The following is a 27,682-nucleotide window of genomic DNA, read 5'->3' as shown; positions in this document are numbered from 1 at the left end:
AAAGCAAAAAATAGGTTTTTAACATTTGTGCAAATTTATTAAAAATAAAAAACTGAAAAGAACCTGTTGCATAAGTATTCATACCCTTTTCTGGGACACTCAAAATTTAGCTCAGGAGCATTCATATTGCTTCTAGATGTTACTACACTTCAAGTGGAGTTAAACTGTGGCAAATTCATTTGAATGAGTATGATTTAGAAAGACACACACCTCTCAGAAAAGGTCTAACAGCTGAAAATGCATATCAGAGCAAAAACCAAGTCCTGAGGTCAAGATAACTGCCTGTAGACAGACTTGCGTTCCGGGAAATTATCTAGGGAAGAGTTCAGAAAAAAATCTGCTGCATTGAAGGTTCACAGAAGCATTATCCATAATGGAAGACGATTGGAACAACAAAGAATGGCAGATAATTGCCAAATGCAGATGTGCAAAGCTTGTCACATCATACCCAAAAAGACTTGAGGCTGTAAAGGTGCTTCAACTATGTACTGAGTTAAGGGTATGAATACTAATGCAATGTACTTATTTCAGTGTTTTATTTTTAATAAATTTGTAAAATTAGCAAATCTGGTTTTTGCTGTGTCATTATTATAGTGTAAATTGATGTGGGGAAAAACTAATTTAAAGCAGTTTTACATAATGCTGCAACAAAACAAAATGTGACAAAAATGTTTTAATACTTTTGCAAGGCACAGTATCTATCTAAATCATGCTAACAATACGCTAATCATACTAGCAATGTGCTATAATATATATATATATATATATATATATATATATATATATATATATATATATATATTAGTGGTGGGCCGTTATCGGCGTTAACGTGCTGCGTTAACGTGAAACTCTTATCGTGCGATAAAAAAAATATCGCTGTTAATCTATTCTCAAATTTGGGTTGGGAGCTGGGTCTAAACTACGCAAGCTATGATGACTTTCACCTTGATAGTTTAACGGGGATGTATACCGAAGACTATAGAATATGGTCGCGCGTTTAAGTCTCCTCCGCCAAAACACAGACGGGATCACGTTGTCCTCCATTCATGAAAACCGAATCTACTATAGCGAAATGCCACGTAAATTCGTCGTTTTTTGGATTCATAAATCAAATGTCGGTCTGTCACTTAATTCAAATCGCGATATGGACTAGTGTATGTGAAAACTGAAATGCAAAAAGACCGTTTTAATATGAATCCGATATGTTCCGTTTGCCTAGCTGTACGTATGCATTGCGGAGACGAGCTTTTACTACACGCATACTGAAACACACGTGACGCTCCCGGTAATTTTTGGCATTTTCATCTCACATGAACAGATAAACTAAATCGCCCAAACTGCTGTGAGTGTCACTTTTACCGTTTCATTTCAACTAGCATCATATCATACTGTATGACACAGAAACTTCACGGCAACCTGTCAAAATAAAAGTACGGTGTAACATTTAATGGGTTGGGTAGGTGTTGACGTTAAAAAAAATACAGTCGACAGGTAGAAAAAATAATTTCATTGTTAGTTAGTTAGTAAACACAAGTACATCTAATTGAACATAATTTATTTTCATCAACAAATTATCATAGAACAGCTTTATGAGCTTTATGATCCATTCTCAAAGACTTACTTTTAGTCATTATTTGGGTAGCACACATATTCTGAATGCCTTCAGCAGAATTCAAATTAGCCATTTTAATGTAGATTAATCTAGATTAAAAAAATTAATCTATGCCCACCCCTAATATATATATATATATATATATATATGTAGCTATCTAGCTATCAAACATTAGGCTTTTAAAACTACTTTAAACTTTAAACTATTTCAGACTGAAAACACTCGAACCGTTCAAACTTTTTGGACCAGCTTTCTCAAGCCAACTTCATAATTTGTCTTGACAAACTTTTTTATCTAGTTTGCTTATGTTTTGTTTTAGGCTGAAATCCCTCTCCTCAAAACATGGCACTCTAAGTCACCAAAAAAGGTCTGTTTATTTAAGTTCAAATACTTGGAATGCCATCGTCTGAAATAAAACTTCATATTAATAGAAATTATTAATTGCATCTGTATGTGTCCTGTTTTTTAGAGGTTGCCCTGGTGGCCTGGTGGCCTTGTAGTGCTGGCAGTTATCTGGCCCTTTGCTGTGCACTGGATGGTGCAGTTTTACTTACAGAAAAGAAGGAGGTAAGAATCTGTACCTACAGAAATATAACCTACACTCCTACACTACCAGTCAAAAGTTTTTTTATGGTTTTTGTAGAAAAGTCTCTTCTGCTCACCAAGCCTGCATTTATTTGATCCAAAATACAGCAAAAGCTGTAATATTGTGAAATATTTTTACTATTTAAAATAGCAGCTTTCTATCTGAATATATTTTAAAATGTAATATATTCCTGGGACCAAATCTAAATGATAAAATATATAGAAATTAATATTTTTATATAGCAAGGAGGCTTTAAAATCATCTAAAGTGATGATAAAGACATTTATAATGTTACAGAGATTTCAGATAAATGCTGTTTTTCTGAACTTTCTAGAAAAAATCTACTCAGCTGTTCTCAACAAAACAATAATAATAATGTTTCTTGAACAGCAAATCAGAATATTAAAATAATTTCTGAAGGATCATGTGACACTGAAGACTAGAGTAATGATGCTCAAAATACAACTTTGAAATCACAGGAATAAATTACATTTTAAAATCTATTCAAATAGAAAACAGTTATTTGAAATAGTAAAAAATATTTTAAAATTGTTGTATGCTTGGTGAGCAGAAGAGACGTCTTTATTAAAAATTTAAAAATCTCACTGTTCAAAAACTTTTGACTGGTAGTGTGTTAGGTTAGGTTGTGTAATGTTGATAAAAGTACCTTTTTTATATTCAAAGTGAAGAAGTATTGTTGAGTAAAACACTGTCTGGGTTGCATCTTTGTTGTGTTCTTAGATGGTTAAGAGTGAAGTGAAGATTCAGGTACCGACTACACAGCGTCTGAAGACTTTCAAACAGTCTGAACATATCTGATGAAAGATATTGAAAGATATTATTACTTTTCTTAAAAGTAACATTAAAGACATTCAAATAAATGCTGTTCTTTTGAACATTCTATTCATTAAAGAATTCTGAAAGAATTGCATCATGGTTTCCACAAAAATATTAAGCAGCACAACTGTTTTCAACATTCATGATAATAAGAAAAGTTTCCTGAGCAGCAAAGTAGCATATTAGAATGATTTCTGACGGATCATGTGACACTGAAGACTGGAGTAATGATGCTGAAAATTCAGCATTGCATCACAGCAATAAATACATTTTGCAGTATGTTAAAATAGACAATATTTTTAAATTGTAATATTTTACAATATTACTGTTTTTTTATTTTCCTGTATTTTGGATTTTGTTCAAAATATTAAGAGTTTCTATTGCATGTTAAGTTGTTTATATGACTATGAGGGCAGGTAGTTTACAGTCATTTGAATATACCTTAGCTTTTAAAGAGCCTTTTCTGTTATAGCTTTTGCAAATGGAGATTGAAATGGAGAAAAATGTTTGGACAAATTCACTGAATGAATAAGAAAAGCTCAGACTGTCTTTCTGATATGTATGTCTTCAGAGTCGGTGTACCATAGTCTATTTTTTAAGATGCAGACATAAAATCTGTTATTATTATTGTAAAGCAATTCTTTCGTAAGATGAATAAAGAATTTGAATGGATAATTGTGTTTTTGACTGCTTGACAGACAGACAGACAGACAGACAGATAGATAGATAGATAGATAGATAGATAGATAGATAGATAGATAGATAGATAGATAGATAGATAGATAACAGTTAATATGTGACCCTGGACAACAAAACCATTCTAAAGTAGCACGGTTATATTTGTAGCAATAGCCAACAATACATTGTATGGGTTAAAATTTTACTTTTTTTTTTTTTTTTTTGCCAAAAATCATTAGAATATTAAGTAAACATGGTGTTCCATTAAGATATTTCATAAATTGCCTACAGTAAATATATCAAACCTTTTTGATTAGTAATATGCATTGCTAAGAATTTCATTTGGACAACTTTAAAGGTGATTTTCTCAATATTTAGATATTTTTTCACCCTCAGATGCCAGAATTTTAAATAGGTGTGTCTCAGCCAAATATATTCTATCCTAACAAACCATACATCAATGAAAAGCTTATTTATTCAGCTTTCAGGTGATCTCAATTTAAAAAAATTGACCCTTATGACTGGTTTTGTGGTCCATAGTGACTCACCGAGTCGGCCCATTGAGATACTATAATGTTTTCCACACGGACTCAAATAAAAGGAGGACAATAACAATCTGGTTGTGTCCAAAAACTTATCAGCATGTACACGTTGTATTAAACCGTCTGAAAGCCGCTACGGTTATACAAAAACTATAAATTCATTGTCTAATTTATACGGACATAAAACACTACTTTAGACGGATAGTTTGTGCAATCCAGAACACTATTATATGACGGCTTATGAATATTAATTACGCTATATGACGTACCATCGCTGATTTGCTGGTAGACGCTAAACTCCAGTCAGCTGGCGAATGAGCGTCTCTCATATTCCGTCATGAATATGAACTTTCTCACGTGATTGGACGCTCCAGGAAAGTTACCAAGCAACTTGTTTAATATTCATGAGACATGCCTTTGCGGTAGTAGGATTTGTAATTTACGAGTGCAGATGGTTATATGTGCACGTGGTCAATCTGTAAACAATTTTTGTGACATGCATTGATTAAATTAGCGATTTGTGAAATAAAAAGGGAAGAGTTGAATATTATGATGGACGAAGCAAATCGATCACATCCTCCGAACTGGATCCAGCAGCACGCCGTTGTAAGAGCGAGTCACATTCCTGGTAATATCACATATTTAGACAGGTGTCATTTAATTCAATCTTCTCTTTAGTACCAAGACCTGATGCATTTGGATGTCGGTGACAGTGCTCAAGTATATGCTGCTTTCCTGGTGTACATGGATCTGACCGAAGGTGAGGAAATAACAGCAGTATTCACATTTTAGATAGAAGTGCAACATAATGTTCGTAAAAAGATAAATAACAATTTTGTCTTTTTTTCTGTTAAAGTGCGTAAATGGAAAGAAGTGGTTGGAGTTTCCTGTCCAGAGTTGCAGGCGGTTCTGCTGGAGGGTCGAGAAAAGGAAGGAGAAACCGTTCAGATGATCTACCCTTTGCCTTCACACAGATCCATCAAACACAGAGAGTAGGACACAGTTTTCATTTACTATAAACTAAGAAGCTCTTCTGGACATGGTGTGTTAAAGGAGTAGTTCACTTTCTAAACAAAAATGTACAGATAATGTACTCACCCCCTTGTCATCCAAGATGTTCATGTCTTTCTTTCTTCAGTCATATAAAATTATGTTTTTTGAGGAAAACATGTCAGGATTTCTCTCCATATAATGGACTTCTATGGTGCCCCTGAGTTTGAACTTCCAAAATGCAGCTTCAAAGGGCTCTAAACGATCACAGTCGAGGAAAGAAGGGTCTTATCTAGCAAAACGATGGGTTATTTTCTAAAAAAAAAAAAAAAAAAAAAAATTACAATTTATATACTTTTTAACCTCAAATGCTCATCTTGTCTAGCTCAGCAAATCAAACATTTGAGATTAAAAAGTATATAAGTTGTAAATGTTTTTAGAAAATAACCGATCGTTTCTCTAGATAAGACCCTTCTTCCTCAGCTAGGATCATTTAGAGCCCTTTGAAGCTGCATTTAAACTGCATTTTGGAAGTTCAAACTCGGGGGCACCATAGAAGTCCATTATATGGAGAGAAATCCTGAAATGTTTTCCTAAAAAAATCACCATTTCTTTACGACTGAAGAAAGAAAGACATGAACATCTTGCATAACAAGGGGGTGAGTACATTATCTGTAAATTTTTGTTCTGAAAGTGAACTTCTCCTTTAAAGCTTCTATGAGAGATTTACGTGGAAATGAAAGAAGAACTGTTTTCAAACAGGTTTCCCAGTGGGCTAGTTTACACCAGGGGTGTCCAAACTTGGTTCTGGAGGGCCGGTGTCTTGCAGAGTTTAGTTCCAACTTGCCTCAACACACCTGCCTGGAAGTTTTAGCATAGACTCATAGATCTTAATATAGGGAGATGAGAGGGTCTGTGTTACTTATGCTGGGTACACACTAAAAGATTTTTAAATTTTAAAAGATCTTCAAAATGTGAGAGACCACAAACATGAGGAAAATAATCCTAGATTTAACTGTTTTGCTCCTATAGTGTGTAATGTGCCGTGATGTGACAAAGACAGCACACCACACACTAACTATGACTATGAACACGGGAAATCTTTCCAAATTTCTTGAGACTTGAGAATAAACATGGTGGATGATAGGCAGGAAGAAATTGCAATTGCGATGATAGTGTTTGGTATGATTCCGACAGAAAATTCACGCAGAAAATGTCATCTCTGCTTCCGTCTTTTGTCAGCTCACTTTCTGATTGGATATTGTTTTGTTGCATGTGATAATCTCCAGATCGTATGCGTGTTTGTCCTCAGGGTTCCCCCCACACATCAGGATTTCTAATTGTAAATATTCAATATGTTATTAAATATGTTGAATGTTTTGGAACCACCAAAATAATCAGGACATTACCTAGGATTGTCAGAAGAGGGAAAATCTGCCCGATTATCTTGTGGCGTGTACCCACCTTTACTACAAAACATAATAGCTAACTTGGATCAGATGTGCTTTAATAACCAATCACATTACAGCCTTGGTGTCATTGAATTTCAGTCAGAGTTGTGCGACACTCAATCGCCGTTTACGGATAACATGAGTAGTGCCATAAGCTGAATCGCAGCTGTCGCAGTGACTTCTCTTATAAAACAGCCATTTTTTGTGGTAAACTTTAAAAATAGTTAAATCCAAAAATATTGTTTAGTGTGAAACATTTTGAAGATTAGCCAATAGGCTGTCGATTCATTAAATGATTAGCTGTTTCCTCTCCTCCTTTGACAAAAGCCTCTCCATTTAAAAAAAAGCCTTTGGTCTCCTTTCCCACGTACTGCCAGATCGGAAGCATTAGCTTTAGCCATTACACTTTTTTGGCAAATGTTTGCAGGCTTGCCTTCTAATGGCTTTGGGACACCGGTCCTCCAGAAGCAGGATTGGACACCCCTTGTTTACACATTCCATTGCGCTACTTTTCCATTATTTTTATTTTGTAAACGCATGCTAGATGGATGCTTGCTTCTTTTGCATTATCTCACACATGACAGGGTTCTAAAAGGTGTTAATAATATAAGTTTTTTTGTTTTAGTTTTGTCGATTACAGTTTACAGCTCATGTAATGAATTTAGAATATATGAACGTTTTTGAATCTATTGATTCAAAGATGTTGATCATATACTTTTGTTTTTTGTTTAAATTTCAAAAACTTTTTTTTTATATTCAACTGAAGGTTTGTAATGTTGTGTGCACAGATAGGTGGCCCCAGAGCTGTTGAGAAACAGAGTTGCGACTAGGGCTGCAACTAACGATTATTTTGATAATCGATTAGTTGGTCGATTATTTTTTCGATTAATCGATTAGTTGGATTAAATTCCAATTCTTTTTTTTTTTTTTTTTTTAAATCACACTATTCCACGTTCTGAATGCTATGAAAACACAGTGCTTAACAATTTATTAGACCACCTGTCCTAATAAAGAGACAAGACAAATATATCTGAAGAAAAACACACTATAACAAGCATAAAATACAGTGTTTCTGCTATTTATTCTGCCGTATTCTGCAAGTGCCTTCAGCAGAGTTCCACGTTCAAATACACGCAGTAAGCTTAAACTGGCTGCAAAGCCCCAGGTAAAGCAATTACCATGAATGTGCCGGGGGGAAAAGTATGGAGATATTTGAATTATTTATTAATAAACTAGTATTTTCTGAGTCAGTGTCGCAAGGATGAAGTTGACGATCCTAACTCGCCATCTGCTCACTGGACGCGCTTTTAATGCCTAAATGCATCTTTATGGATTAGGCCTATAGCTAATGAAAGAGTTTTGTTTTCTATTTGAATTATTTAGTTTTATAGTAGTTAAGTAATAATTTAAAGTCAATTTATTACTCTTACATTTATGAGCAAAAATGAAGTTTCACAGGGCGCTGGCGCCTCCATGTCCTGCAAAGCCCGCTTCAGCTTTCACTCTCCGCACAAACGATCGGATATGGGCCTAATAGCACACATTTATCTAGTTTAAACGATTAAACTAATATTGTGATATGCTTTAAGTTTTTTTTATATCTAAGGATTTTAATTTAAATCGTGATGACTTGAGAAGGCTAAATTGATCTGTCTGCCGCTGGCCGCTTGGTCGTTAATTTAAAAAACAAAAACTTGAATTTCACAAACAAAACGTGTTCCAAATATATTTCTAAATTAACTTTATAAACTAAAGAAATGAAAATAAAAGTAATTACTTCGCTATTAAAAACAGAAGCTGTGCAATGGGGAAGAGAAAGAGAAAGCCAGGTTCCAGTCGGACTCGGGCCAGTAATTCTGATCAGCTGTCGAGGTTGTTAGGAATTTTTTGGAACGAATGTTTGTTTAATAGCCTATTTAACACTTATTTAGGCTACTTTCTTATTTAAATGTATTATTTCTTTGATTTATTTTAGCGTTTTGTAGGCTGCTTGTTCACTGACAATTTGGAAAAATAAACACGCACATTTGTTAATGTTTGAGCCTCATTTATTTTGATATATATAAAAACACCGCGCCACCGGTGGTAGTCGGTGGTAAAAATCTGCCACCGTCACAGCTCTACTTTACAGTTCCTACCTTCCATAAATACTACATGTTGTATTTTAAATCTAAATTTAACATTCAACGACAGATGTTTCAGCACAATGAATGTTTTTGCGCTGAGTATTAATTGTATCCCTGTCTGTGTTCCAGTCTGACTTGACAAGATTTAAACTTAACACAGACTGCCAGAATGGACTTTTATGCATAAATGGAAATGCTCGTGTGAATTTGTGACATTTACAGACAAGGATATGACCGTAAACTGAAAGTTTTCATGCTGAGGATGCAAACGGATCTGTCAAAGCGCCTCACAGGGCAAGCCATTACGCTATTAGCTTAAAGTTTAAAATAAGGAATTCTCATGTTTTGGGATCACATCTCATTCTGTTTCCTCCACTATTTTTAGATGCATTGTGTCTTTAGAAATGCGTCATTCAGTGCTGTAATTTGACATGATTCTCCGAAGTTACATGCACTGTGGGCGGACCGATTAATTGCTAATAAGAATTATTATCGACGATTTTCATTATCGATAATAATCTATTTTTTTCGATAAGTTGTTGCAGCCCTAGTTGCGACATGCTTTAATCTTGCAGCAACGCGGTCATGTGGTTAGTGGAGCTCTCAATAGTGTCTAAGATGTGACCAAACACCTTAAATGTAACTTTTAATTAATTAAATTGTACTATATTTTAGTTCAGTTCTATTTGGTTAATCTTTTGGGGAGATTTATGGTACTAAATAATACGTGCAATAATTATGATCCATTAATGACCATTTAAAGTATAACATTTTCTAATACACATATATTACAATTAGTTTAGTATTTACGGTTGAAACAGAGAGGTGTTTGGTGGCCAGAAAAATAATATTCATATGTAAAAGCATGGTTTAACCACTATATGCCTGTATAGCTGTTTAATAAATATAGCCTACATGTATTTAGCTCTACACTAGTTGCTCAAAAGAGTCATAATTGCTTACTTATTTTTTTTAGGTTTTGCATTTTAATGTATATTTAGACATTAACAAAACACAGTTTTTACAATTTTAGAAACGATTTATTACTCACATCCCAGTGTTATTTAATGATATTCACATAAGAATACATCATACCTGATATTATAAAAGGCAAGCAAATACGGAATTTAACCCAATAATAAAGTAAAAAAAAAAATGTTTAAAAACACAAGGCAGTTGGCTTATTCAACCTCCTACTGGGGAAAAATAAATATTGCAAAAAGACAAAAAACTTAAAAATATGACAACTAGCATCTGTTATGGTTGCTTTTAAGATGTTTCTCACATTGCCTAACTGCAATTGTAGTGTAACTGTCTAACAATAAACATTAACTAAAAAACACTACCAGTCAGATTTCAGAGAGGTCAACTAATGCATTAAAGTGTCAAAAAAATTCTTCAACTTTCTGGCAAGTGTGCTTGAGAAGCACTAAAATGAATGGGCTTCAATGCTGGAACTATTGGCCACTCCATGCCTCAGTTCCTGTGGAAGCCTATGGGAGTGTTGCAACTTTGGCTGTGTTTCTCAATGGCTCTGGGTGGCCCCACCCCTAGTTTCATGCTATTGGATGAAAGACTTGCAGCAGCGTTCACATATTTGCATCATAAAATCTGTGTACACATGACTTAAGTGGAAAAAAGGTCTCATACCTGCTTTACATTCCTTAATGTGATTATGCTTTAACACATCTCTCACAGGTTGCGGAGTGTACTGGATAGAGGTGTGCCATTGCTCTTGTGTGCAGTAGCTTCTGACTCCAGTCTGGTGTATCAGAAACTATGTGACGGCTTTCTGACCCCTGATCCTCCAGTGGACATCCAAGACCAAGGCCGCAGACAGCATCGCAAACGGAGGTTACAGACGTGAGAGAAACGCCCAGATACAGCCAGACTGGTATTTTGAGCTCTTCAGATGTGGGGATTGGGTAGTACTTAGTTCAAATGCATTTCTGAACTCATTTTATCTTTGGAGATGAGAGAGACTGAATTTATAGGGTCATCTTAGATACGGACTGTATTTGTGTTTGCGTGGATCCATGCTGCTTTTGTCTGTTATACAGAGTATTGCAGTGTTACACAAACACAGTACCACTGAGCTGGTCTTCTTTACTCAAATACTTATATTTCACATTCCCAAAAAGCAAACAGAGAAGTCTGAAAAATGAATTGGTAGTTTTATTCTGTTTAAACTCTATTTCAAAAAGACAGTTCATGCATAATTAAAATTCTCATTATTTACTCACCCTTATGCAGTGTTGGGAAACTTACTTTTAAAAGTAATGCATTACAATATTGAGTTTCTCCCTAAAAAAGTAACTAATTACGTTACTTATAACTTTTTTATGGAAAGTAATGCTTTACTTTTTAAATCTGGGCAGGGCTTGCTTGTTTGTTTTTAATATAAAAAGTTCTATTTTTGGCAAATGTAAAAGCCTTTTCACACCAAAAGCCTCAGGCTTAGAGAAAAGTAAATTCACGTCTGTACAGTAGACCGCAGAAGAAAAAATGTCAACTCTTCAGCAATAAAAAACAAAACAAATGTTAGATTATTATAGTAATTTTTGCTTATTAGTATATTAGTAAGGTCGGCAGCAAAGACATCGGTTAATCAAATGAAATTAAATGCATAAAGGATATTTGTATTATTTACCATATTTAATTATTGCAGGTTTGCATTGAATTTCTCTGTTTTTATTCATTTTGAGGAATACTGTATCTGTTTTTGTAGTGAGTGAGATGAATTAATGCATGTTCACATTTATTCTAGAACTAAAGTAACAATTTCTCTCAACATGAGGACAGGAGAGCTTTTAATCAATAAATGGGGGGGAAAAGTAACTGGCGTTACTTATTTGAAAAAGTAACTCAGATATTTTCTTGTCAATTAAATAGTAATGAGTTACTTTACTAGTTACTTTGAAAAAGTAATATTATTACGTAAATTGCGTTACTTGTAATGCGTTCTAAACCCTTTAGACTTCCGTTCATCTTTGAAACACAGATAAAGATATTTTTAACGAAATCCAAGGGATTTGTGTCCTCCACTGAAAGTCCATGAGACCAAAACTTTGACACTTCAGAATGTTCATAAAGACTTCTTAAAGTAATCCATATGAATCAAGTGGTTTAAGTCTTCGGAAGAATTGCTCAATATGAAAAACATATTTTAGGCTGTTATTCACATATAATCATTGATCAATGCACATAAATGGAGCCCATCAAATATCAACGGAAGGTCAACTTAAAGTGTGTGACGCATGAGATTGACGAAGAAACCTCACCGGTTCTTTCAGAAACACAAAAGTGCTTGCGTGACACGAAAACAAACCTTATTGGTTCTTGCACGTAAACCAAGTTCAGTTGAGCATTCATTGAGTAATTTGATGTGCTAAATGTGTTTATATGTGAATAAAAGCCTAAATGAAATCTATTCATCATATACGACATGGATTCGTTTTATAATGTCTTCTTGAAGCCAACAGACTTCCAAAGGAGGGACAAAATTCTCTTAGGTTTCATTAAATATTTTCATATGAGCTTTAAAGATGAATGAAAGTCATTCAGGTTTGAAAAGACATGAGGGTGAGTAAATGATGACAGCATCTTAATTTCTGGACGAACCAAAGGAATAGTTCAGCCAAAACCATGTCATGTATTCACCCTCATGTTGTTCCAAACTTGAATTACTTGTGTTTTTCAGTGAAACATACAAAATAATATTGGACATATACTATGCAGAATCTTCAAAATGTTAATTATTTTACTAAACTAAGAGGGATCATACCAAATGCATGTTATTTTTTATTAGGTACTGACCTGAATACGACATTTCACTTAAAAGACATTTACATATAGTCCACAAAAGAAAATAATATTGAAATTATTAAAATGACCCTGTTCAAAAGTTTACATACACCTAATTCTTAATACCGTGTTGTTACCTGAATGATCCACAGCTGTGTTTGTTTGTTTAGTGATAGTTGTTCATGAGTCTCTTGTTTGTCCTGAACAGTTAAACTGCCCGCTGTTCTTCAGAAAAATCCTTCAGGTCCCACAGATTGTTTGGTTTTTCAGCATTTTCTGATGCTTCAGAAGGAAAAAATATGCATTAAGAGCTAGGGGTATAAACCTTTGAACAGAATGAAAATATGTATTTGTTTCTCATTTTGCCCAAATATCAATTTTTTTCATTTAGTACTGCCCCTCACAAGCTAAAAAAGATACTTACATGTTTCCCAAAAGACAAAATAAGTAAATTTTACCTTGATCTTCAAATTCATCAACTGTAAAAAAAAAAAAAAAAAAAAATCTTCAACTGTAATAGTTTCAATGGAGTCCTCAGTGTAAAACGATGATCTCAAAACCATACATTGTTGGAAAAGGTTCAAATACACAAAAATGCTGAAAAATCAAAGAATTTGTGGGACCTGAAGGATTTTTCTGAAGAACAGTGGGCAGTTTAACTGTTCAGGACAGACTCTACTCAACAGACTCATGAACAGCTATCCCTAAACAACAGCAACAACAACAAAAACATCTGTGGATCATTCAGGTAACAACACAGTATTAAGAATTAAGGGTGTGTAAACTTTTGAACAACTATTATTTTCTCTGAAATATCTTAGTCGGGTCAGTACTAAACCAAAAATTACATGCATTTTGTATGATGATCCCTCTTATTTTGGTAAAATAATTCACATTTTCCAGAATCTGCAAGGTGTATGCAAACCTGATGACAATTTTTGATTGAACTATCCCTTTACCAGAGCTGAAAAAACCAATAAACCAGAAGCATTTGCTTTTCCTGGGTTAGTTGGTCATTGTGTGTTTATTTATTCTTTCACTCAGCATCACACTTGCATTTTTGGCAATATTGTTTGGCCCAACTGTGTACATAGAGAACTTAAGCATACATGTGGGATACTGTTCACTTTAGTGTAAAAATACAGAAAGTAATGGCTTACTGTTGTCTCCTGTTTCAGAAAAGAAAACACTGTGTGCTTAAGGCTATGGCAAATTACTGTCATACTGTAAAAGGAAGAAACACTTCCTGGTAATAAAAACTTATCTATGTAAAACTTTCTGAAGGCTGGTTTTGAAACTTGTACTGGTTTTCAACTCAAGAATAGTGACTATAAATGTCAAGCGAACGTATGATATCCACCTGTTATATAGAATAAAACGAGTATCTGAAAACTACATGACCTTTAGGATTACTGTAACTGGCGTCTCTAAACACGGCTAGATGCTGTGATCTATCTCCACCGCCCAACACATCCTCAAGACCGGCCCTGAAGGAACTGCACTTCTGCTAACAAACAAGTCTAGTGATGATACATACAGCACTGCTGTCCTGAGCATTGTAACATAACTCAAAGAAAAAGGTCAAAAAAAGACACATACATTATACACTGTGGGTGAAAAATACTTGCTCACGTCTTTAAAAAAACAATTGGAATGCTAGAAATGGCCTTGTGTTTCTGTCCATACGCTTTCACTTCCTGTGTCTCAACAGCATGAGCTGGACAGAATCATGGAAGTCTCTCCATAAGCAAATCCTCTTTAGGAAATATCATCTCCACTGCTGGTCCACTGCGTCTAGTGTCCATGTCGAAGGAAGGGCGAAATCCAGGATTCTCTGCATGGCTCTCTCCACTGTATGTAGTCTATGAGTAGGAGAAGGCTTATGGGTAGTGTAAGGCAAGGGATTGAGGAACAGTCTGAAAATGGCTTTCCCATTCACATCCCAGTCTCCTTAACCGTGGGCTTACCATGCCCCTCTACCGTTCAAATACTAGTCCTCAAGAGTCTTAAATACTGACCTGTAAGACATTTGGGAGTGTGTAGATTGTAAACTGGATAGAGTGGATAACTGGGCTAAATGTCACTTGACCTCAAGCTCCTGAAGATTAATACTTGTTGGATAAGGAGGCATGGAAAGCAATCATAAGGAGCTTTGGGACAGGATTGACTCAATGTTGGTGCGAGTCAAACATCTCAGCATGCTATGTCATATCCTCATCCTCCGAGCAGTAGTCCCGTCCCTGTAAAAATAAGAGGCATATTAAGAAAAGGTAAAATGAGATAAACAGCTATTAACTTGACACAGTAAGGTGTTCTGTGGTGAGTGTTTTAAGCACAGCATGTGGTTGCTAGGGTGTTCTGGGAGGATGAACTGTGTGCCAAAGGGCTGTCCACACGGAGACGCGTTTCGCTGTATACGTATACATTTTTTATCGTATTGGCGTTTCATCCACACGGATCCGGCGTTTTAGGAGACTGAAACCGCTATTTTTTGAAACCGGGTCCCAAAGTGGATAAATCTGAAAACGACACCCTCGCGGTTTCGTGTGTACAGCCAATCCGTATATTTTATGAAACGATGATGTCATCACATCACATGTCGGCTGCGTCACAAGTAACAGCAACAACAATATTGGCGGACTACATGATTGTGTTCGTGTTGCTACTAAGCCTACTAGCTTTATTACAGCAAAATCTATTGCTTCTATGCAACTGTTATGAGCAACAAGCGATAATGTTCGCAAGGTTATGCGCATGCTCAAAGTCTTCTTCTCAGTGTATAGTGTATCTCTATGGCAGAATTACAGCACCCCATACTGGTCTGGCATATATACTACACCGTTTTCAGTGGTTTCGTGTTTACGGAACTTTTTTTAGAACGAGGGAAAAAAAATGATCGGATAGGGAACGCACCGGCTTCGTGTGGACGGAGCCATAGTGTTTTACTCATGGTGAAAGTGCAATTATATTTTTACACAAATGGTTAAACTCAAAATGTATTTCAGTTCTTGCGCGACGCTTAAAATCAATGTATACTTCAGGTTTTACGCAAACGCTTAAGTCTAAAGTATAATTCAAATTTTTTACACACAAGCTTAAATCTAAAGTATACTTTGGTTTTTATGCAATCGCTTAAGCTCCAAGTATACTCTGGATTTTACACAAATGATTAAGCTCAAAGTATACTTGAGGTTTTACGCAAACGCTTAAGCCTAAAGTATAATTCTCATTTTTTACACAAAAGCTTAAATCTAAAGTATACTTTGGTTTTTATGCAAGCACTTAAGCTCAAAGTATACTTTTATATTTACACAAACGCCTAAGCTCCAAGTATACTCTGGATTTTACACAAATGCTTAAGCTCAAAGTATACTTTGTTTTTTACGCAAACACTTAAGATCAACGTATACTTTTGCTTTTATACAAATGATTAAGCTCAAAGTATACTTTGTTTTTACGCAAGCGCTTAAGCTCATAGTGTACTTCGGTTTTTATGCAAAGGCTTAAGCCTAAAGTATAGTTCTCGTTTTTTTTACACAAAAGCCTAAATCCAAAGTATACTTTGGTTTTTACGCAAGCGCTTAAGCACATAGTACACTTCAGTTCTTACTCAAATGCTTAAGCCCAAAGTATACTTTCATTTTTTACACAAAAACCTAAATACTGAATACCGCTGTAGTTCAAAGTATACTTTTTTTTTTACACAAACGCTTAAGCTCCAGGTATACTCTGGATTTTCCACAAATGCTTAAACTCAAAGTATATTTTGGTTTTTATGCAAGCGCTTAAGCCTAAATTATACTTCGGTTTTAAGCCAAAGGTTAAATCCAAAGTATACATTTCTTTTTATGAAAACCTCAAAGTGTACTTTGGTTTTTACGCAAGGAGCTTAAGCTCATAGTATACTTTGCTTTTTACGCAAGCGCTTAAGATCAAAGTATACTTCTGTTTTTTGCAAACGCTTAAGCCTAAAGTATACTTCTCATTTTTTACACAAAAGCTTAAATCCAAAGAATACTTTGGCTTTTATGCCAACGTTGTAGCTCAAAGTATACTTTTTTTTTTTTACACAAATGCTTAAGCTCCAAGTATAGTCTGGATTTTACGCAAATGCTTAAACCTAAAGTACACTTCAGTTTTTACACAAATGTTTAAGCTCAAAGTATACTTTGGTTTTTACACAAATGCTTAAACTAATAGTATACTCTAGATTTTATGCAAATGCTTAAACCCAAAGTTTACTTAGTTTTTTTACGCCAAAGCTTAAAACCAACGTATCTTTTTGTTTTTATGCAAACACTTAACCTCAAAGTGTACTTTGCTTTTTACCCAAGCGCTTAAGATCAAAGTATACTTCTGTTTTTTGCAAACGCTTAAGCCTAAAGTATACTTCTCTTTTTTTTTTTTTTTTACACAAAAGCTTAAATCCAGTAGGTTTTTTATGCCAACTCAAAGTATACTTTTTTTTCTTTACACAAACGCTGAAACTCCCAAATATACTCAAATATAAGTATCCATTGGTTTTTACTAGTGGTGGGCATCGATTAATTTTTTAAATCTAGATTAAAATGGCTAATTTGAATTCTGCTGAAGGCATTCAGAATATGTGTGCTACCCAAATAATGACTAAAAGTAAGTCTTCGAGAACGGGTTTCTCAAGCCAGGTGGCGCATTAGGCCAGGGGCTCATCTCCTGTTTCCAAAATGCATCATAAACTGCTTGACAATTGCATTTACAACACAATTAACTATACAAACTTGTGTCACCAAGTACTCCTACACAAAAGGCTGCGCGACGTGCGCGTTGCAGTTAAATACACAGACGCGCATGGGTATGGATATCTGCGTGCATAGTCTTCGGTTAAACTGCGTTGCTTTTAGAAGCGTCAATTCAGTTGTTGCATATAGTTTAATGTCTTTATTTCGGGATTATCAAAGTAAATTATAACTCAAATTTGAGATTTTACTGGGGCACAGCAGATTTTCACTGGGGCACGTCCCCCAGTAAAAAGGGTCTAGCAACGCACCTGCCCTGAAGCAAACCCGGCAGCTTCATAGCTGCGTCCACGTTAGCACGTGTCGTTTGTTGTGGTAATTTCACAGTAGGCATACACACAGGTTCGAAGACTCGTTCTCGCCCCCTACAGTGCAATTCGGCTAGGTATACATCCGCATAAAATATCAAGGTGAAAGTCATCATAGCTTGCGTAGTATAGACCCAGCTCCCAAACCAACTTTGAGAATAGATTAACGGCGATATTTTTTTATCGCCCGATAAGAGTCTCATGTTAACACAGCACGTTAACGCCGATAACGGCCCACCACTAGTTTTTACACAAATGCTTAAGCTCATAGCATACTCTGGATTTTATGCAAATGCTTAAACCTAAAGTATACTTCGGTTTTTACACCAAAGCTTAAATCCAATCTAAACTTTAGATTTACGCAAAAGCTTCATGTTAGTGCACAGAACAGGGAAGGCTGAAGTATACTTTGGCCTTAACACAAGTGCTCATCAACACAACAGTAGTTGTTTGTTGTTGTTCTTTTTCCATTTCTTTCTTGACTAGAAAACAGTGACCCAGCACAGTGTTGCCACATTATTGACAAAAAAATAAAATAAATAAAGGCGCATGTGCAGGCTGAGTGTAGAGTATATGTGTGATTAAAAAAAACCTGGCTGCATGCATACACATGTCACACACTATGTATGCATACCTTAGCATAAAAACCAAAGTATACTTTGGGCTTTAAGGATATGAGAAAGCCTCCCACCCTATGAGCAATAGTAAAAGGCATGCTACTTTACACACCTTTTCAATCTTCTCATCCAGCATCCTGAAGAACTCCTGCTGGCTCTCTGAAGAGTGGATACTGAGGAACAATCAAGAATTGTTGAATGAGTGAATATCTCATTGGTCAACCTCTTGCCATCACTGAATACTTATTACTCAAGAACAGAAATCAAAAACATGCTCACCTTATCTTATTACTATTCCCGGTGGCATCTTTATGCCTGCCCTTGTGCAAAAGTGTGCTCTTTTCCTGAAACACACAAGGAAAAATTAATGCTCTCCTGGATGATGAACATCAAATTTGGAGAAACATAAAACTATGTATCATGTATACTAATGTATAAATCTTTACCAAGTTCTCTTGGTTTCGTGTGTTCGTGCGCTCCTCTTCTCCATGCATGTACTTCACCTTCTCAACTCCCTTCAGTTTGTACTCATCTAACAACACAAAAAGAGAAAAGTACACTTAAAAATCTTCATCCATTTTTCTTCTGTAATTTGATTTTAAACAACATATTTAACAGAATAATTCCAAATGGCAGCCAATTATAGATGTAAAACCAGAAACGTACTAAGAAAATTAAACATTGTCCATTTTATTTATATCAACTCGCATTTATCGGTTGCTTTTACAATGCCAAGAAGAACAAGATGTGACCTGTCATCTGTTTTAAGGGCAGTTAAATCCAGGTTACTCCAGAGGGACTGTCTTTAATAACTGAACTCTAATTCACTTTGGTTAAAAGCACCTGCTAAATCACCACTTACACTAATAGGACTGTAAAAGCCGATTTGTAATAAACTGTATTCCCTGCGGGACCGACAAGAGCTTCAATAATACACCACCTGGTTCTCAAGTTTATTTAGACTCATATTTTGTTAAACTGCAGCAGTAGAAACATGAATAGCTGTGGCACTGACCGGAGAAGGCATCTCCGTTGCTGTAGGCCTTACCCCGGCCCTCTTCATCACTGGGTACAGATGACAACTGCTTGGCTGAGGTGCAGCCCATCGCCTCACTTCCTCTCCTCTCCTTCCTGCATGGCACTCTCTACTGCACCTGACCCAACAAACACAGGCATGAGTTCAGACAGAACTGCAACAAAATGCAAACATTCAGTACTCAAATCAAGCAATCTGCATAAAGATGTAATAATACAGTAGCATTTAGTCTAATGTGAAGCTTAGTCTATCTGTACTGATATACGCTGAAACTTCAATTTCATATCTGGGTGTGCCACATGTATGTTTCTTGCTCGTGCTGAGCAGCCGATATGAATTTGGGTTAATGGGACACTGGCCATAGCAGTGGATCCTGGTGCGTATGAACATCAGTCAGAAATGGTGGGATGAACTGATAAGTAAAAAAACAGGTGTGTGAAGATAAAACATACATAATATAAACACATACTAAGTTTTATGTGCTCAGAGTCATATGAGTTCGTAAGAAATGGACAAAAAAAAGTTTTGAAAATATAATTATTAATTACAAAACTTGTACAATTCCTATAAGTTTTGGAATTGAATCATTAATGATGTTATTACAGGTTCAGTTTATCACATTAAAGTCCAAAGTCCAATCCAATGCTGTTTAATGCATGTTAAGTTATTTACACTGTTAAAGAGTTGGATTCTCATGCTAAACATGACCAAAGTTAAAAAAAAAAAAAAAAAAAAAAAACGGATTTGGAGTATTTCTGACACGTCAATGACGTCATAATCTGAAAACCACGCCCACCTTTGACTTTGTATTGCAGGAAGCTTGTCTTTTCTGACTCATAACAAAAATTAGAACAATTTCTAAAAGCTGCTATGTGACAAGGTGTACTGTAAACAATCTAAAACACAGAACTACGTTTTTATAAGCTGTCGACCTAAAAAATTTGCATTTAAGGACACAAATGTAGAACGCAACGTGTCTTATTACTCTGAGAACTACGCATGGTGGAGGAAAATTTAACGGCGAAAGTAAATTCATTATTTAACCACATCAAAGGATTATTTCACCACCCTGAAAGGAGGAGATATATTGAGAAACTAAATTGTATTGGTCTATGTCAGTGCACCTTTTCCTTACCTTCCTTTTGTTGGAGAAATGATCCAACTGAATGGCCCAACGTGAAATACCCTGACATCTACAACTATTTGTGTCCTTAAACACTCGTTTTTTGGGTTGACGACTTATAAAAACATAGTTATGTGTTTTTTAGCTTGTTTACTGTACACCTTGCCTCATAACAGCTTTTAGACATTGTTCTGTTTTTTTTGTTATAAGTTAGAAATGTCAAAAGTCCGCTTCCCGCAATACAAAGTCAATGGAGAGTGTTGGATTGTTTTCCCCCTTGGTGTGGGCGTGGCCTAAATGTGCTCTCTCTATTGCTCTTCATCACGTCCTGAAGGGTGGAACTCCTTGTATGGGCATTTCTCCCGGAAGAGCACGCCCACGCACACATCAACCAGAGCTAGAGCAAGTGCGCGCCCATCAACGTGCTTCATTCAGCTGCACTGCTGTACGGGACTCACTCGGGAAGAATGTCTCTAAAAAAGTATGGTTTTGGTTGTAAGGCAAAGATAACCTTGCTCAGCTTCCAGAAGAACCCAGCGTTATGTCAACAGTGGATCCAGTTTGTTTTTCCGGGGCAGAAACGGAGTTTTGCAAGTGTGTTTGTTGATGAACGTTTTATAAACAAGGCCCAGTTAGACGCTGGATTTGCACATCGTTAGATACAGAAAGACTGGTCCCAGCTACAAAAGATCCCAGTCATGATTCAGAACTGCACATGGTAAGTGAAACGGCATCAAATGTCTGTGTTTGGTTGGCAATATGCGTGCATAGCTCCGCCGATGGTGCACCTCCAGGAGCTCGGCTGTTTTCGGAGAGAATCGTAAAGCTGTATCTATCTTTTGTAAATACGATCGAACTAAAGACTTTTTGGAGATATGAAAGATGCAGTACTCAATAGGTACTCAAGACTAACTCGAGATTGGGTGAAACTGTGTGTGTTATGCCCCCTTTAACTATGGACAGCTGACAACCAAAAGAGGCCAAGGTTGTGTCTGAACCCTAAAGCAGCTTTTGGTCTAGTCAGTCAATGACTGAACACTGTTTCTGTGTATGAAAGTTCCTCCTAAGAAAACTGTTTCAGGCAGGTTTCCAAGATACTGTAATATCATATCTACTGATCTAAACAAATTCAAATGAGCTTAACCAGAGATTGTATGTAGCTGAGATGGACCACTGGTGTTACAATTAATGGAAGAAACTGAAACAGCCAATAGTGTGTTTTCACAACACATCATTAATCGGCCATACTGGCGGCACTGAATGTAAACAATGCCACTGAACCAAACAAAACTTGCATGTTTTGCTGATTATTGCTGCTGAAAATGGTCAGCTATTAAACTTTTTTGGGCTGTGCTAATTGGTTGGACTGGGAAAAACATTTGGAGTACTACAGATTGCCAAAAGTTATACAAATCAAGGAGAAGAGAGCAAAAAAACTGTCTGAGGAACAAAAGCCATTTGTGGTTGGCCAAACTGATGCAGGATTTCAATGGCAAGAATCTTGACAACATTCATGTTTGTTCATATCATTTTAGGTCAGGTAGGTGAACTATTAGGCTAATATCTTAATTACTACTGCTCATTTGTATCTTTACCACCTATGCAGATGTATTTAGGCTTCGAAATTCATTCAAGTTCAAGTTGTATTCATTTGTGACCCTGGACCACAAAACCAGTCATAAGGTTAAATTTGTCAAAACTGAGATTTATACATCATATGAAAGCTGAATAAATAAGCTTTCTATTGATGTATGGTTTGTTAGGATAGGACAATATTTGGCCGAGATACATCTATTTGAAATCAGAAATCTGAGGGTGCAAAAAAATAAAAAAGACTGAGAAAATCACCTTTAAAGTTGTCCAAATTAAGTTCTTAACAATGCATATTACAAATCATAAATTACATTTTGATATGTTTACAGTAGGAATTTTACAAAAAAATCTTCATGGAACATGAACTTTACTTAATTTCTTAATGATTTTTGGCATAAAAGAAAAATCTAAAATTTTGACCCATGCAATGTATTTTTGGCTATTGCTACAAATATACCCCAGCGACTTAAGACTGGTTTTGTGGTCCAGGGTCACATATGTTGTTGAAATGGAAGTAATTTTGGGAAATACCAAAATCTAAAAAAAAAGATATCTGGTATTTTTGGTATCCTCAAGTCATTCCAAACCTGTATAACTTTCTTTTGTCTGACAAAAGAAAATATTTTTATAGTGATGCATCAAAAAAGTTTTCATTTAGCTGAAATCTGAAACCAAAAATAAAGTTCTGATAAATTAAATCATTAAATCAGTTCTCAAGTAATGTTCTTTGGCAACAAGATTCAGCCATACAAATTTTACATGTTGCATCATTTTTTGTTATAGTTACCTCATGGTTTGTTGACATTGCTGCTGTTACTGCTGACATGTTTACCGGTAATGTATTCACAGTTAAAACGCTTCATCTTAGAAGCTCTAATTAAACATCACCATTTCTGGCAACAATTTTGGCCCTCCAAGTCTGCTTTGGTGCTCAGATATTTATTGTTCCTGCTTTAACTGAATATTTTCAGTTGTAGCCCTAAATATATATAGAAAGTTTTAGAATATTTGTCCTCTCCCCAAATTACTCACTACCGAAACACAGTAATATATATTTTAATAAGAAGGGTTACATTGACCTATTAAGATTTTGTTTACATATTCCTATTTTTTTGTATTAAAAAGCTTACAGGTAAATCAATAACAATTACAATTTTAAACAATACTTCAAGTGTGATTTATGATTTTTTTATTTTTAATCCAATTTTCCTTTGTAAAAGGCAAGATGATCAAACTAATTTCAAACTTAAGAATTCATTAGTTTGAATATACACTGAACCAAACACTATCATAACATCTTAGTTGATAATTCAGTATACTTTATTTTTGACAAAACATCCCATGTTTCAGTCATGACTGCACATTTTCGTTAATGACAGTAATGTTTTGGTAGCGACCACATCACAAACTGAATTATTGTGTTTATTTCCACGGCCTTTTGTCACTACCGAAACAATGATGACATGTTTCGGTCGTGACTGTTACGGTAGTAACAATTTTATGGGATAACACCCCAAAAAATAAAGATGTCACTACTGAAACTCCACCAAATGTTTTGGTCGTAATTGTTTCAGTAGTGACAATTTTAGATACTTTTGAAGCTATAGCTCAAAGATGCTAATCAGCCCATGGTTAGCTAGTTCTGAACAGCTGTCAAATATAAAAACTAAATGTTATGGAATAACTCTCCAAAAAGTGAGTTTAATTATAGAAACATGGTGTTCGGTAGTGACGTTCTTTAAAGTTACATACATATTTTTCATACTTTTTAACACATTTACCTCAAAATGATGGAGATCTACTCACCATGTAGCTATGAGAGAGAGGGACACATAAATATTTCCTGATCATAAATGTAGGGGTGTGGTTAAAATCAGTCTCAGCCAATGGACTAAAACATACACTGTTTCAGTAGTGACATGAAAATGTGGGACACATTTTTACATAAATTTCAGATTTTACAAAGAAAAAATAAAATACAGTTTTTTTTTACTTCACTTATTAAAATGTAAAAAAATCTAAAAGATATTTTTTAAAACAACAATAGAATAAAATGCTAAAATTATTTCAATATCTTTTCATAAGTTGAAATTTAGGGGTTAGGGTTTGGGACAGCCACCTCCCAATTGAAATTACCCACTAAATTATGATTTTATATATATTAAGCTTACTGATATTTTAAATAGTATTGTGGGATTTAATAGATAATATAAGGATCTTAGTAAACATCTAAGATGTGAATATTTAAATGTGTTTTTTTGGTTGTGGGACAGCAACAATTCTGTAGTATGCCTGATATATGTGACCCTGGACCACAAAACCAGTCTTAAGTCGCTGGGGTATATTTGTAGCAATAGCCAAAAATACATAGTATGGGTCAAAATTATTGATTTTTCTTTTATGCCAAAAATCATTAGGAAATTAAGTAAAGATCATGTTCCATGAAGATTTTTTGTAAAATTCCTACGGTAAACATATCAAAATGTAATTTTTGATTAGTAATATGCATTGTTAAGAACTTAATTTGAAGAACTTTAAAGGTGATTTTCTCAGCATTTTGATTTTTTTGCACCCTCAGATTCCAGATTTTCAAATAGATGTATCTCGGCCAAATATGGTCCTATCCTAACAAACCATACATCAATAGAAAGCTTATTTATTGAGTATATATCTCAGTTTTGTAAAATTTGACCTTATGACTGGTTTTGTGGTCCAGGGTCACATATACTTTTTGATGTTCCACAATTATTACAGAATTATCATTTTTGGAAGTACTATCCCTCTAAATGTGTAAATAGTACCATAACATTCCACCATAACTTTTATACTAGATTTGGCAAATGTATATTACATATAAAGGTAATTTTTTTTTATGTGAGCATCAGTTTTAAAACAATTTATGACCCTGCAGCACAAAACCAGTCTTAAAGGATTAGTTCACTTTCAGAACAAAAATTCACAGATAATGCACTCACCCCCTTGTCATCCAAGATGTTCTTGTCTTTCTTTCTTCAGTCGTAAAGAAATTAGGTTTTTTGAGGAAAACATTTCAGAATTTCTCTCCATATAATGGACTTCTATGGTGCCCCCGAGTTTGAGCTTCCAAAATGCAGTTTAGATGCGGCTTTAAAGGGCTCTAAATGATCCCAGCCAAGAAAAAAGGGTTTTATCTAGCGAAACGATCAGTTATTTTCTGAAAACATTTACAATTTATATACTTTTTAATCTCTACACAGAGTATACACAGAGCTAGACAAGATGAGCATTTGAGGTTAAAAAGTATATAAATTGTAGTTTTTTAAAGAAAATAACCAATCGTTTTACTAGATAAGACCCTTCTTCGGCCGTGATCGTTTAGAGCCATTTAAACTGCATTTTGGAAGTTCAAACTCGGGGGCACCATAGAAATCCATTATATGAAAAGAAATCCTGAAATGTTTTCCTCAAAAAAACAAATTTCCTTACGACTGAAGAAAGAAAGACAGGAACATCTTGGATGACAAGGGGGTGAGTGCATTATCTGTACATTTTTGTTCTGAAAGTGAACTGCTCCTTTAAGTAGCACAGGTACATTTGTAGCAAATGCCAAAAATCACTCTATGTTCCATGAAGATATTTAGTAAATTTTCGACCATAAATATATCAAAACTTCATTTTTGATTAGTGATATGCATTGCTAAGAACTTCATTTGGACAACTTTAAAGGCGATTTCACAATATTTAATTTTTTTGCACCCTCAGATTTTAGATTTTCAAATAGTTGTATTTCTTAACAAACCATACATCAATAAAAAACGTATTTATTAAGCTTTCAGATGGATGTATACAAATCAATTTAAAAAAATGGACCCTTATGACTGGTTTTGTGATCCAGGGTCACGTCTGGTAAGAGCAGACTTGTATAATTGCTCGAAGACGTCATTTCTCGTGCATGAGAATCAGCCAATCAGAACACACATGCAGCAAGTCCAGCTGGAGCCTCCCGCATAAAGGGCCCTTGTGTGGCATCAAAAGAGCTGCGAGCAGTGGCAGCCAATCCAATGAGGCTGAACTAATCGCTCTCAGAGGTGAGAACCGTTACTCACACCACATACAAACCTCAGCGCTCAAAAACAAGTGACAACTGTTCCTATCACATAAAGATGCGCTGTTGGCGGAGTTTACAGGGCGATACGTTTGTGCGAGAAACCTAAGATAACAAAAATAATCTGAAAGCAAAAAACATTATCAACAGTCATCAGAGAGCACCCATGACGATTTTTCTTCCATAACTAACATTGCATCTTGTAGGAAGCGAGCATTGTGGCCTAGTAGTGAACGTGCATAATTAAAAACACTTCATAGCCATATAATAAACAAACACACAAGTAGCTGTGCTCTTATTGCAGATTATAACGATCGCTTGCAGACCTTAAATTGTTATTGATGCACGTTAAATCAAAGTGAATGGGATGTGATTTGTTGGTAATGTTCAGCAGAACAAGACAACAACAATGGTCGCAATATAAAGATACGCTTCAGTCGAATTAATGAAATTATGAACACAGAATGAGATAAGGACATTATAAAGCACTTCGTGCGGCTGAGCTTACCTTCAGTGCAGAAGCAGAGTTTAATCGTGCTGTTCGTGATCAGGAAAAAGCGCTCAAGCGGGATCAGCTCAATACAGATCAGCCCACAGACGTGAATAGTCGATACACGGTATAGTTGGGCGAAACGATCAGTGTGCGCAGACAGAAGCACTCGAGCGCAGAGTAGTTCAACCAACGACAGATTTACCGATTTGGGAAAACGTAATAAAAGGGTTTTTAAAAATAGATAACTGTGTGATGTCTTTTTTTTATATATAAAATAGTTTTGGAAAATAAATCTGTAAAAAAGGTCTCTCTCTCTCCCTCTCTCTCATTAACATATAATTGTTTTTAAAGAAGTCTCTTCTGCTCACCAAGCCTGCATTTATGTAATACAAAATACAGCAAATGTAATATTTAGAAATATGTTTACTATTTAAAATAACTGCTTTCTATTTGAATATATTTTAAATGTAATTTTTTCCTGTGATCGGTCAAAATGTAAATTTTCAGCATCGTTCTTCAGTGTCACTTGATCCTACAGAAATCATTCTAATATGCTGATTTGCTCAAGAAACATTGTTTATTATTATCAATATTTAAAACAGTTGAGTATTTTTTTTTTAGGATTCTTTGATGAATAGAAAGATCCAAAGATCAGCATTTATCTCAAATAAAACGCTTTTGTAACATTATACACAAAAGCTTGAAGTCTGTATAATTTTTGGGCAAGTGGGTAAGGGGGGAAAATTATAGAAATGAATACTTTTATTAAGCAAGGATGCTTTAAATTGATCAGAAGTGATGATAAAGACGTTTATAATGTTACAAAATATTTTTTATTTAAGATAAATGCTTTCTTCTGAACTTTCTATTCATCAAAAAAACCTGACAAAATTCTGCTCAGCTATTTTCAACATAATAATAATAATAATAATAATAATAATAATAATAATAATAATACTGGAGTAATGATGCTAAAATTAGTTATATCTATTTTAGGCACAAAAATGGCAGAAATGCACAAATGTAT

The 27,682-nt window shown here is 35.1% G+C and overlaps 2 protein-coding genes and 1 long non-coding RNA gene across 3 annotated transcripts; 2 read left to right on the top strand and 1 right to left on the bottom strand.

The window, feature by feature from the left end:
* Positions 1–1,948: 1,948 nt before the first annotated feature.
* On the top strand, positions 1,949–3,701 carry LOC141344875 (uncharacterized). The gene is made up of 3 exons (XR_012356857.1): positions 1,949–1,979; positions 2,082–2,179; positions 2,940–3,701. It is a non-coding gene; the product is annotated as an uncharacterized lncRNA (long non-coding RNA).
* A 994-nt stretch (positions 3,702–4,695) lies between these two features.
* tsen15 (TSEN15 tRNA splicing endonuclease subunit) lies at positions 4,696–13,495 on the top strand. Its single transcript, XM_073849531.1, has 4 exons — positions 4,696–4,861; positions 4,934–5,015; positions 5,112–5,247; positions 10,521–13,495. The coding sequence occupies exons 1-4, from the start codon at positions 4,805–4,807 to the stop codon at positions 10,687–10,689; spliced, it is 444 nt and encodes a 147-aa protein (XP_073705632.1). The 5' UTR covers positions 4,696–4,804; the 3' UTR covers positions 10,690–13,495.
* A 136-nt stretch (positions 13,496–13,631) lies between these two features.
* LOC141344656 (uncharacterized protein C1orf21 homolog) lies at positions 13,632–26,772 on the bottom strand. The gene is made up of 6 exons (XM_073849532.1): positions 26,671–26,772; positions 19,342–19,480; positions 18,773–18,858; positions 18,606–18,670; positions 18,439–18,499; positions 13,632–14,866 (listed from the first exon to the last, which is right to left on the bottom strand). The coding sequence occupies exons 2-6, from the start codon at positions 19,430–19,432 to the stop codon at positions 14,828–14,830; spliced, it is 342 nt and encodes a 113-aa protein (XP_073705633.1). The 5' UTR covers positions 19,433–19,480; positions 26,671–26,772; the 3' UTR covers positions 13,632–14,827.
* Positions 26,773–27,682: the final 910 nt, after the last annotated feature.

Source organism: Garra rufa, chromosome 10 (assembly GCF_049309525.1).
Source record: "Garra rufa chromosome 10, GarRuf1.0, whole genome shotgun sequence".
NCBI lineage: Eukaryota > Metazoa > Chordata > Actinopteri > Cypriniformes > Cyprinidae > Garra > Garra rufa.
Note: the sequence above shows the minus strand (reverse complement) of the source record. Positions and strands in the feature narration are given on the sequence as shown.